At 41.3% G+C, this 12,278-nt stretch overlaps 1 protein-coding gene across 2 annotated transcripts in view; it reads right to left on the bottom strand.

The window, feature by feature from the left end:
* The window catches only part of col9a3 (collagen, type IX, alpha 3), a 34,748-nt gene that overhangs the window by 2,393 nt on the left and 20,077 nt on the right, over positions 1–12,278 (bottom strand). For both annotated transcript variants that reach the window (XM_050065127.1, XM_050065128.1), the window contains 24 exons: positions 11,341–11,376; positions 10,875–10,898; positions 10,648–10,701; positions 8,351–8,404; positions 8,164–8,205; positions 7,997–8,053; positions 7,823–7,876; positions 7,363–7,416; positions 7,194–7,247; positions 7,022–7,075; positions 6,845–6,898; positions 6,714–6,767; positions 6,580–6,633; positions 6,426–6,479; positions 6,256–6,300; positions 6,111–6,164; positions 5,919–5,972; positions 3,960–4,013; positions 3,785–3,856; positions 2,553–2,588; positions 2,242–2,286; positions 1,662–1,694; positions 226–372; positions 72–126 (listed from right to left, as the gene is read on the bottom strand). In XM_050065127.1, the coding sequence (XP_049921084.1) occupies positions 72–126; positions 226–372; positions 1,662–1,694; positions 2,242–2,286; positions 2,553–2,588; positions 3,785–3,856; positions 3,960–4,013; positions 5,919–5,972; positions 6,111–6,164; positions 6,256–6,300; positions 6,426–6,479; positions 6,580–6,633; positions 6,714–6,767; positions 6,845–6,898; positions 7,022–7,075; positions 7,194–7,247; positions 7,363–7,416; positions 7,823–7,876; positions 7,997–8,053; positions 8,164–8,205; positions 8,351–8,404; positions 10,648–10,701; positions 10,875–10,898; positions 11,341–11,376 (1,294 nt within the window). The remainder of the gene's footprint in view (positions 1–71; positions 127–225; positions 373–1,661; positions 1,695–2,241; positions 2,287–2,552; positions 2,589–3,784; positions 3,857–3,959; positions 4,014–5,918; positions 5,973–6,110; positions 6,165–6,255; positions 6,301–6,425; positions 6,480–6,579; positions 6,634–6,713; positions 6,768–6,844; positions 6,899–7,021; positions 7,076–7,193; positions 7,248–7,362; positions 7,417–7,822; positions 7,877–7,996; positions 8,054–8,163; positions 8,206–8,350; positions 8,405–10,647; positions 10,702–10,874; positions 10,899–11,340; positions 11,377–12,278) is intronic.

Here is a 12,278-nt window from a genome sequence, read left to right as displayed (position 1 = left end):
GAGGTCAGTTATCCAGCTTACCCTTTATTCAACGCTGAAGGGAATTACAGACGAAGATTAAGATTTCTCACCATCGATCATCGAGCCACACAGCTCTCTGATGTGCTGCTCACTCGCCAGTTTACCCTAAAACACAAGTGAAGAAGACATTTTTTAAGTGTGAGCTCGTTCAGGCAGTTTATTGAAAAATGAATATGCTTTTTACAGATTTAAAATAACACTCACAGGTACACCTGTCTTTCCTGCAATTCCAGGCAGACCCTGCTCCCCTTGGAAGCCCATTAGTCCTGGTTTTCCTGGAGGCCCTCTTGCCCCAAGCTCTCCTTGTGGACCTGTCACGCCCTTTGGTCCCAGTTCACCTCGCTTTCCAGACTACACTCAACAAGAGATATTCATTACGTAAGTCATTATATTTTGCTAAAATGAAGAAATCAATTTCTTCCAAACTGGAGCTAAAAGCATCCATAAGCCTCTGATTTGAGCGTTGACTAAACACCAACCAAGGAGCAAACTGGGTCTGTGGAGATGGTGCGGGGGCGGATTCATCTGGCGTCTTGTTGCTTGATAATTACTCCAACGAGCGCGGCAAACAGTAAATGAGACTACGGGAGCAAGGCTCATCAGTACTGTCTCTAATTACATAAATTGTGCTGCAGCTTAATGCGACTCGTCTCTCCCTTGTGGTGGTAGCAGCGAACAGGCCAATAAAGCTAAAGCAGCAATACCTACCTCTAATTAATCCTATTAAACCTGGAATGTGAAGCAGAATCATGTGCAATGACTCTGACAAGTGGGCAACAGCTCGGAGCTAGGCTCCATTTTTAATGTTTACTGAGGGAGCAGACACAGAGGGAGTCTGGAACCAACGTGTGCTGCTAATTACACCCACACACAACATCTGATCTGGCTATATTTTGTGTTAATAGAAGGACATCTACGTGTCTAGAAAACTGGTTCGAAGGGAGTGAGTCCATTTAGAGATGTGAAATGTGTACATGCACTAAATATTCTGGTTTTTCCTCTTAAAAAAAGACAAAATTCATGTTTTGTGATGATGTCAAAGCTATTTGTGTTAACATGCAGCCGTGCATACTTCTATTAACATCATTTCTCACATCAAAACAAGTTTTCTTGTTCTACCATGGGAACACAGCGTCCCTCTTTTATTCTTTCAACCACCTTATTGAGAAGGTCGCCATTGCAATATTTGCACCTGCTGATATCCACGTCTTTCGTAATGTTTAAAGGAAGTTTCTCCTTCCAGCCAGAAATGTGGGCTTTTCTTTTGGCGATGCATCTCTACCCCACAGCCTTGCAAACTGTTTGTGAGTTGGTTTGAGTACAACGCACAGAGCTGACCGTAAACAGGCAAGAGGTCGTGTGTCATAAACTGCAGTAAAACCTAATTTTAAACGCATATTCTGAATGTGCTGAATACATGTCCGAAGAATACTCTTAAAACACGACAAATACCGGCATATCCCACATGACTTTATCACAAAATACTAAAAAAAATGGAATAAGGCTTTATTAGGAATTCAGATTATTATCATATTCTGAATAATAGCAGGATATTAGTGTGCATGTAAACATCGTCACTGCAAAAGTATCAGAGGGCACACAAGTGACAAAATATGAACGAAAACATTGACAAAGCTCACCTCTCCTTTTTGTCCAACTGGGCCAAAAGGACCCTGAAACCAAGGGTACATGTTTAGTTAAAAGTGATTTGACATTACAGAATATTACACACTTAATCACTCTAAATGTATTTGTAAAGAACCTTTCATAAAGGTTTTCCTCAATCTGAAGATTTAAAGATAAAAGACATATATAAAGCCAATAAAGGAGACGAGACATTATAACATAGATACAATGACTAGTTTAAAGAATGGCAATAAAACAGCCAAATCAAAAGCCACAATATCAACATGTTCAGCCGCTCTCAGATTCTTAGGCAGCAGAAAAACTGAAAGCAACTTAAAAAACTTGTGCCAGTGGACCTGAAGAGGCAGATAGATAGGCTGATGCTTTATAGACAAGTGCTGTTATTTTAGACGGACAACCAGTGTAAAGACTTTAAAACAAGGTGTAGTGTGTTCACTTCTTTTTGTCCGTGTCAGCAGAGTTCTGGAGCAATGGTAGAGTTAATTACTGCTGCCAAAATAATGAGTTTCTGGGTTACTAATACTGAGTGTGTTTGGATCCTGATCCAACAGTGACAATTAAGAAAATACTCACAGGTTCTCCGTTCTCTCCTGGCAGACCGTCACTTCCTGCCACACCCTACAGAGACGACAGGAGATCTCCATTATTTGATTAAATGTCATAGTCTTTCTGTATGTTTTTAACAATGATACTCAACTAAGAAAAGTCTACAATCTCTCAGGCTGATAAAACAATTTCGGAATCATACATGAGAGCAAAAACTGAAAGCACTAAACATATTTAATTCTCTATTACAGCCTTCAAAAAGCTTGATGAAGACTATCACAGGACATTCAGTGGAGATCTGTATTCAGGCTTCCACTGTGACTTAAAGAAATATTTACCATGTCTCCTTTAGCTCCAGAAGCTCCAACTGGACCCTATAGGGTTGAAAAGAGAGACAGAATAAATGAGGGCCATGTAGAGATATTTGTGGAAGGCCAGCTGTGGCAGAAAGAAGGGGGATGAGGGGAAGTGAGGTGGGCTGGTCGAGGGGAACCAGGAGCGATATAAAGACCAGCTTTGTTCTGTGCTCACATTCTGAACAGGAGGCCTTTTTGTGTCTGAGCTCTCTCCTGGCTGCAGTTTGAGTTTATACCACCAAGACTAAGGTGGGATGACCTGCACATTGACATACAGTGCCTACATAGTTACATATCTCTTAGGGTGTCTGCAGGTCCTTAAAAATATTGAAATGTCTTTTTTTTTCTTTTATAAATATTAAGCCTTAAAAGTCATGAAATAGTATTAAATTTTAATTTGTGAGGTCTTAATTGCCACAAACATTTTATCTAATTTCATTTATCCAACTTTTAACTTCCTTTTGTCAAAATGAGTCAAGCTCTTTCTGAGCCTAATACTGTCTTTTTATTTTATACCTATTGACAAAATGTAGATTAACCTAACTCACTCTAATAACCATAGTTCTACATAAAACCTACCTATGCACAGGACTACATATTACATTTAGACTTGCATGTATGCTCGAATAAGAAAAAATCCAAAGATCAGTCTTAAATTTGGTTAAATATTATCATGAAAAAGTCTTAAAAGGCATTAAATTTAAGTGTCTGAAACCTGTAGATGCCTCTCTGTCTGGGTTTGTGCAGTGATGTGTGTGAAAGTTTCATGTTTGAATCTAAAGGAGTAGCACTTAATTAAGATGTCTGGAGTTTTGGGGGGCTTTTACCTGCTTTTGCTGTTCTTAAATACTGAATTAGAGAGCTGGAACGAATTGATTAGTCAAATGACATATAATTAATCTGCAACAATTTCAATAATTGATTAAATGTTTGAAAGGGAAAAAATATATAATATTTTCTTGTCTTCCATGACAGATTAAAGACTTTGCTATTTGCTGACATTTTGTAGGCTAAATGAGTAATAGATAAATCAAGAAAATAATTATTAGATTATTCAATAATAACAGAGAGAGTATATAATTTTATTGTAATAAACCTGCAGCGCTGTGCATGATACTGTCAATGTAAATATAGACACAGCCTGTATCATGGATCACAGTGGATGACTTTAAGCCCGGTGACACATTTCATATCATCACACACGTCAAACTCACCCTTTCACCAAACTCCCCACGGATTCCTGTTGGACCTGGAAGACCTGGATCCCCCAAGGCTCCTTTTACCCCCTGCAGTACATGACACACACACACACATCCACACACACAGTCAGTGAGTTCATTGCTAATTAAGGAAAAAAAAGATAATGACAAGAGATGCTATGCAACTGACCTGAAAGCCTTTCACTCCCTGAGGCCCGGAGTTGCCCACTGGTCCAATGCCTCCCTGTTGGAAACAGACACTGTCATGTAACCCTACTAGAAAGAGCATACACCAGTACAACAAACTGGATATTAATGAGGCTCTCCTTTTTTGCACAGTTCAGAGAAGCAGAACTAAAACAAAAGTAGGCCTGATGGTTGTGTGAAGTATGATTCATTATGCAGTGCAGTGTGCGAGAGAAGTGAGTTAATTCCTTTGCTGTTTTATCTCTTTTTCCTTTCCACGGGGTCTGATGTGAAAAACAAAGACCTCTCTGTTTATGAATTCCTCCTTTATGAATACCTGCCCTCATCACTGGCCCTTCATTACTACTCCACCTCAGCAAGCCACTGAATCAGCCGCAGTAGAAATGTGATTAACTGCAAAGGGCAGCAGTGTAGTATCCTGCTATTCCAGTTTTATTTCATGCTGTATGCTGCGATGCATTGTGGTCTCTTAAGATTTGTCTTTCAGTCATGATGCATTCAAATACCTACACTGGTTATCAGAACAGCGCACTTTAGAGCATTGGACACTGAGTCTTAATCTGGTAAATTTAACAGACTGTGCAGCAGAGTCTGATTATTTGGCTTCAAAATGGGGCAAAGATTATTTGTGAAGGAGCTGTATACCACATTCAGAGTCTGAGCCAGGGTTGCCTACACACAGCTCTCACCTCTGACAACCATGGAGGTGACGGAGCTGAACCATGCATGGAGCACTAACCATGCTAATGGTGCTAACAGTGCTAACAATGGCAACAGTGCTGACAGAGCTAACTGTGTTAACCTGGGGGAGAAACAGATGGTGGGCGTTGCGCTTCCACGACGACGGTAACAGCTGAATGAGCTCAGTGCAGAGTGGCGGAGATTAACTAGCCAGCGAGACATGGCAACCAAACAAAGAACAGAGGATCTTGGATTACAACACACACAGAGGGAGTTTGACTTAAGGATTTTCCCTAAGTTTTTATTGGGCTGGACGGCATACACTCATTTGCAAGTTGTTGGCATCATCGCACATTTGCAGAAAGCATGGTTGTTTTGTCAGGGGAGAGATATCCTTCAGCCGTATTACAGGTAGACAGAGAAATCTGTTGTGAAATGATGACAAACTCACTATAGGAACATTGCATAATATTTGAAGTAAAAAAGTAAAAAATAAAATCGAGAGAGAGGAAGACGTGACCCTGTGCGTTTGGCAGAAGACAACGCGCCAATGCCTGTTCTGTGCTTCAAGCGGAAACCTCCAGGGCTGAAAAACGAAGCCAACATGGAAGTGCCAAAAATTGCAGTTCCTTCAATGGCCTCTTGAGGCTGGCTCCAGAAGCAAGTCAACTCCCACAGACCCCTACTTAAAAATGTCCAACTTAACAACAGAAATAAACCTGTTCACAGCCTGGTACAATGAAACTGTTTTGGTCTCTTTAAAGTTCTGCATGATTTAGGGCGTGGCCACTTTGAGTGACAGGCTGTGAGAGGTATCACCACAGTCTGTGATTCAGATCCAGCCCTTGCACCTACACAACGCCACCCTCACGTCCAAATTTGGTAATATCTCGCCCCAAAAAACAAGATGGCGACAGCCAAATTGCCAAACTTGAGGCTTCAAAATGGGAGCACAGAAGCCAATTGGATACGTCGTGGTAGCTACAGTACATATATTATATTATACAGTCTATGGTCTGCTTGTCCAGATGTTTGATTGTTCTTAAATTCATACAGCTTAGGTGCGCCGCCTACACATCAGCTGCTCAGGACTTTAGTACTCCACTTTGTCTTTACATAGCAAATAGTTATTTGCTGCCATATTATGTTCAAAGTCTTTTATATAGAACCTTTAAATGAACTGTAATAGATGCCTTTGAAGCTTTTCTAATTGGAGAACATGTTCATGTTGCCTTCATTTACAGTTTAAGTACAAACTTACAGCCACTCCTCTGGGTCCTGCTATCCCCCTCTCTCCTGGGACGCCAATGTCACCCTGAGGGAGGAGACAAAAGTTGGTGTGGACAAGTCAGGAAATTTTCAAGCCCAGATGCAACATTGTGGGGTTAAGTGACATGTCAGAGAGGCTGTGACCCAGTAATACCCTCCCCCAAAAAGCCCATCAGATACATACAGGAATACCTGGCTCTCCAGAGGGTCCTGTCTCCCCGGTCTTTCCCGGTTCACCCTAATGGAAAAGAAGGGAGAGGATAAAAGTTATCTACCTAAACCTGACAAGCTAAACTTAAAGTCTGTTTTTATTTTCTTGTAAAACTCACAACTTCTCCTTTAGACCCCTTCCCACCGGCCTTTCCTTGTAGACCCTGGAACAGAAAATTTAAAACGTTACAATCAGACCACTATTTAGATTGGAGAATCAAAGTAATGAAGTATTTAAATAACATCATTTATTATCAAATATACAGGAGGCCGATTTTGAAATACTCACAGGAAGTCCGTTCGGTCCTTTCTCTCCAACTGCTCCGTGGCGTCCAGCATCACCCTATCAATACAGACAACACTGTAACATCAGCTCTTCTCAGGCTGTGGACTCGCAGCTAATCCGAGCCCAGAGCGCGCAGAAAAGAATAGGGTTATCTTACCTTCTCGCCATCTAATCCTGGTGTGCCATCTTTGCCATCTCTGCCAGGAATACCCTGTAGAAGACATCACATATGATCCCTGTGGCTCTAAGAGGTGATGCATATTTAAAATTTATAATCAGATGTGCACTTACAGGCTCCCCTTTGGGTCCAGCTCCTCCAGGACCTCCTTTGGGACCGATTTTACCCTGTTTAAAGACACATTAGGGTGTAATTTATACATACCTGTGAAACTAATTGTCACAAATCTAAGTCTTTTACTTACAATTTCTCCCTTGGGTCCTCTGAATCCCTGTGGTCCTTTTTCTCCCGGATCACCCTGGAGACATCAGATGAAAAACACACAGCTATTCATTGATGGGACCAGCCGTCTATTCAAGCTGTGAACGACTACTAAACGCTGTTATTATATCAAGCATGTTACAAACAAGGAGAGACTCACTGTCTTTCCAATGATGCCGGCGATGCCATGTTTGCCTCTGAAACCGGGCAGGCCCTAGAGACAAAGGAAGGTCAAAGGAAATCAACTGTGAGTACACAAATTAAAATGTCTGCATCGTGAGAGATAAGAAGCTGAGCAAGGAATGAGTGGTCTTAATCTAAAAGTTGCTTACTCTGTCTCCTACAGATCCCATTGGGCCTTGCAAACCTCTGAGACCACGTGGGCCCTGAAACACAACAGCAGAGTGTTGGGAAGGCACTTAAACATTCAGGATTTTGCCTGGGTAAGCTTTAATAAATATGTTAACAGACAAAAGTTATTTAAGTATGCATGTAACTCACCTGCAGACCCACAGTGCCAGGGATACCAGGTGGGCCAGGTGGACCAGCGTCACCCTAGAGAGAGAACAGGACACCTAAGACTACAGGTGTAGATTTCAGGAGGGTTGCAGGACATATGTCCCCCTTGATAATTAGAACGTGTGTATTTGTCCCTCCAAATAAAAGCATGAAAGTAGCAAAGGACTTTTTTTCGATGACCATGAAACACCATAAATTGGTGCATAAAAAATCACCAGAGTCCAGGAAATTGTTTGCCACTTAAAGTTTTCTGGTGGAGGACCCTCAAATTCCACGGTTCATGAGTGTACCCCCCAATGTTTAAATGAAATCTACGCCCCTAAGATGGTAACAAAAAACCAAATTACAGAAAGACAAGCAGCTGTCTCAATAAAACCAATATTTTGTACATACGAAGTTCTAAGACAGCAGACAAAATCTGTATGCCACATAATAAACTCACCTTCTCTCCGTTTTTTCCAGGCTCTCCCTTGTCTCCTTTATGCCCGGTGTGACCCTACATGAGCCAGAAAATACACAGAATTGAATACAGACATGGTGAGTGTGCATGGGGAGATGTGTTGTGAGGGTGCAGGGTGACATGAGTTGTGTGTTTTCCCACAAAATTTATCTTTACCTTGAATCCTGGCATCCCAGTAGCACCAGAGAGACCAGGGGGGCAGATGGCAGGACACTGCAGAGGACACAGACGACACACTGAGGACTCTGCACCCACTGTACGCAGGGGGCACATCAGTTTACTGTCATTACGCTGCTCTCACAGGTGCATGATTGAAAACTTACCAGAAGGTCACCAGAAAGATCATGAAGAGTACCAGGAAGACCCTGACAGAAGGAGAAAAGACGACACAGGATGTTGTATGAAGGCATTTAACGAGAGATCCACTGGGTGGCAGTGGAAATGTACAGTATGTGACGGTAATGTACCAGCAGCACCAATCATCACATGGATAATGATAGCAGCACTTACTGGTGGTCCATCAGGGCCAGAAGGTCCGGGAAGTCCTGGAAGACCCTCAGCACCCTGAGAATAAAGCACCAAGGTTAGTCGCATCCTCAGCATTGATTTAAGTGATGAGTTTTTATTGAGTGTTTCAAAATTCAATTCAATCTGCAACATCTCAGCTGAGTGAAGTCATCTTAGCACAGTTATTACAATCAGTTGTGATTGTAGAGTGACATTTTAAGCGGCCTTCCACTCAAAGAAATGTGATGGCTTTATAAAGTTTCTTTGAGCTCACCGTAAATCTGAGTTTGATATTGCAGTCACATGGAATCAGGGAGACGGAAGATGGCAAACTGGACATCATTTTAATGGACGAGAGCAGAGCAGTAAAATAAAATGAGGGCATCAGAGAATAGTAGAGGCATTGCCTTTAAAAATTAGAATATTTTCAGTTTTTGTTGTCCTCCATGACAGAATTTACCACCGGATGCTACTTGGCTCCTTCACCCGAGGCAAAAAAACACAGCCGTCTGGGTAATAACTGGACGTTACAAGAAAAAACACATAAAATAATTAACACAAATTTATTTTATTTGATATGTTTTATTACATTCTTTGTAAACAGTACGGCATCACCATTGCAACATATCATCCTGCACATTTCCTTTTACCGTCCTGCAATCATGTTGTTTTCCTGTGCTGTCCAGAAGGTATTGTCTGCCTGCCATCTCCCTGATTCCACGTGAACACAGCATAACACCTCCACACATGGTTTAGTGACACCGCAACTAGTTTGGAGGCAAGCCGTGGTCCAGTGTGCAACTTCTATGTTGTAATTGTGAAGTGGAAATGTGAAATCTCCGGCACACTGCATTGTTAGCTTTTCTTCTACTCCCTGCATCTTGTTAGCATATTAATAGATTCAGGGAGTAGAAGAAAAGCTAACAGTAATTGAACTTTTTGTAGAAAAACCACATCAGACACAAAATATTATTCCATGCAAGAGTATTTTTTATGTCTTAAAAAACAAGTAGAGGGGATCTTTAACTACTTAAATTTAGGGATGTGCACGAATAATTAACTAGTCAGAAAAAACATTGCTACCCTCACTTGTTGGCACCAGAAATATTAATAATTTGATATTATTATTCAAATTATTATTATTTTATGCCATTGCATTCATCCAATATAATAATTAGGCACATTTTCTTATGATTTAATTTTCTAAGGAATAGTGTTATAAATGTTACATGTCAACTTTTACTCTTACTCTAACTTTTCCTCAAAGTGCCTCACATTTCAGCAACATTTAAAATACAGTTTGGTTATTGCAAATGTGATTAATATTTTTAAATACCTCTATAATATACACAATATTTCCTTGAACAGTGTTTAAGTTTATGGATAAAATTGGGCTCAATTTTGCCTGTTTTCTAAATTGTTTTCTTCAAATCAGACTGATTTTAGGGAAATTAGTCTTTAGTAACATCCCTACTCAAATTATAACTCAATTAAAGGTCTTAAGAGTAGATGTTCATTTGACTCCTTGCTGTATCTCTGTAGATGACGGTAACCCTGACAACAATCCTAACACTGACCCAAACTTTATTTTTAATGCAAACTAGACCTCAACCTCAAGATGATTTCTGACCCAGACAACAAAATAACTTCACACTGCTGCTACCAATACTGTAGTTTCCTCTGCAACCGAGTGAGCTTTTAATGACACATAAACTGTGTACGAGTGTTAGATCATCCAAATAAAGTGTGACCCAGTAGAAACACTAGGCCAGTTCACAGACTGAAGTGTCCTTCCTCTCCAGTGGTTATTCTTATCCTCCTGCTCCTGCTATGTTATATAGAAATTTAGGCCAATGTTGGGCTGCTCGAGTCCAGCAGAGCTGTGAGTTAAAAAAAAAAAAAACAGCTGGATCTCAGTCAGTATCAGTTTTAACATTTCTGCTGCAGAGGCTTGTGTATGATGTTTGCTGCCATTCCCTATTCACCTAATAAATTAAAGGAATACTTAGTAGTATATTAATTGCTCACTCTGTGTTACGTTGAATTTGTCCCTGGAGGCACGCGGGCAAAACACAGTTTTCTTCAAAAATTCAACGTGACACAGGATGAGTAATTTATATGCAAATGGTTATTTGGGGGGTGAAGTATTCCTTTAAGTGTCTGTGGCTCATTGGGTATTGAATCAAAGATAGAACAGATAAAGTATAATTTGATTATCTCATTCTGAATCAGAGGACGTGACTCCTCCATGAGGACGACATGACAACAAGTCTAATAGAAGAGATCAGACAGATACTCACCGCTGGACCCTGGGGTCCGACTCCGCCTGGCAACCCGTTAGTTCCAGGTAGTCCCTGGAAACGAAAGACAACAGGTGTGTGCAAGACATCAGAGTACGTGTGTAGATGTTTTACACAATCAGTGCTACAACACGTGCAAGCGTATTTTAGAAAATGATAAAAATACATCACAGTCTCTGTCTTTGTGCAGATAAGAGAGATATTGAGAGACAGTTGTGTGTACTCACTGCAGCTCCTGGTCTCCCTCTGCCCTACGGAAGACACAGGAAGGCAAATTAAGTCACAAACACCAAGGGGGTGATTAGAGTTCCTCACAATATCAATATCCACTGCATTCAATCTGCTCTGAAAGTTTGTCCCAGGTTGTTGCTGTGAGGTGGAAGTGCACTTTTGCAGTCCAGTTATATCAAAGCGAACTATAATCTGAGTGTCTCTGTGACAATATGCGACACTCTCCGAGGTGTCCTCATTATCTTTATGTTAGCTGAAGGCTACCTGAGTCCGATTAGAGCTGAGTTACAGCCTCGACTTTACAGGAGCAGAATCATAGACTTTGGTTCTCTTAGCATGAAATTGTCCAGAGCAGTCTGAAAAGGACAAACTGCCTTTAGTTCAGCGGTCAGAGTGAAATGGTTATGACTACTGTGTACCTGAGTGATGCTTAGGTGTTACACAGTAGGTGGGGGTACTTACAGGAGGTCCAGGTGGTCCCGGAGGTCCAGCGTCACCCTGTGGAGAGCAAGACAAAATGCCACAGTCAGTCTTTGGGCAATGATGACATCAGTTCCTCAGTTTGCCCAAGTCCATTGTTGCTTTGTGAAACAAGGTCTCATAACTACATTACACGTACAATTATTGCTATGCCACTCGGAGGAGTGGAGGCATCTTCTGCACCCAGTGTCATTTGCTGTACCTCAGCGTCCCAGTTTTAAGTTTGCTAGACACAACAGTTTTAGATCAGGCCCAGTTAAACCAGCAGATAGCGGGACATTTACGAGTCTTGGATTGTTGTCGATGAGGAGTAGAAGGAAAACTTCGGATGTGCATATATCTGCAGACAGAACCTGAATGTGGTGGAGGGTGTGGCTCGGGCTCAGCTGCAGAGGAGAGATTGGTAGGAGTGGTTTGTGGGAGCAGTGCCAGGGATCTAATTAACACAAGTGTTACCTGTTGGCTAATTACACTCCCTCTTCTTATGCAGTACCATGCTGGACTGAAGGACCACACACTGGAGCCAGAGCAGAACAGCTGTCCACATCTCTGGGATAATTGTACTTTGAGTTTAATTTAAGAAACTGGACGACATGCCCTCCAGGAGTCACCGGGCAGCGGAGGAGCAAAGAGTAAGAAGAATGTTTATATTGTCAAAACGTCTGTGTGAGCAATTAAAAAGGTGACAGAACAGTGTGAGACTGTGCTGAGTAGGACCCAGAGCAATACTGACCCCTGCTACACTGAAATTTGAGCTGCATGCTAGATGAAAATTTTATTTTGCACAAACTACAGGGTGCCAGTGTTTACTGTGTGCAATTCAAACCATATTAACATTTAAATTTGTTTGAGAACATTTTTTTTTCTTATTCTCCTTGGTTTTAGCTAAAAGGCTGCCCATTCAACAGGTCCTTTTAGTT

The sequence above is a fragment of the Epinephelus moara genome, chromosome 16, assembly GCF_006386435.1.
Source record: "Epinephelus moara isolate mb chromosome 16, YSFRI_EMoa_1.0, whole genome shotgun sequence".
Lineage (NCBI taxonomy): Eukaryota > Metazoa > Chordata > Actinopteri > Perciformes > Serranidae > Epinephelus > Epinephelus moara.
The sequence above is the reverse complement of the archived record's forward strand: the minus strand, read 5'-3'. Positions and strand labels throughout refer to the sequence as shown.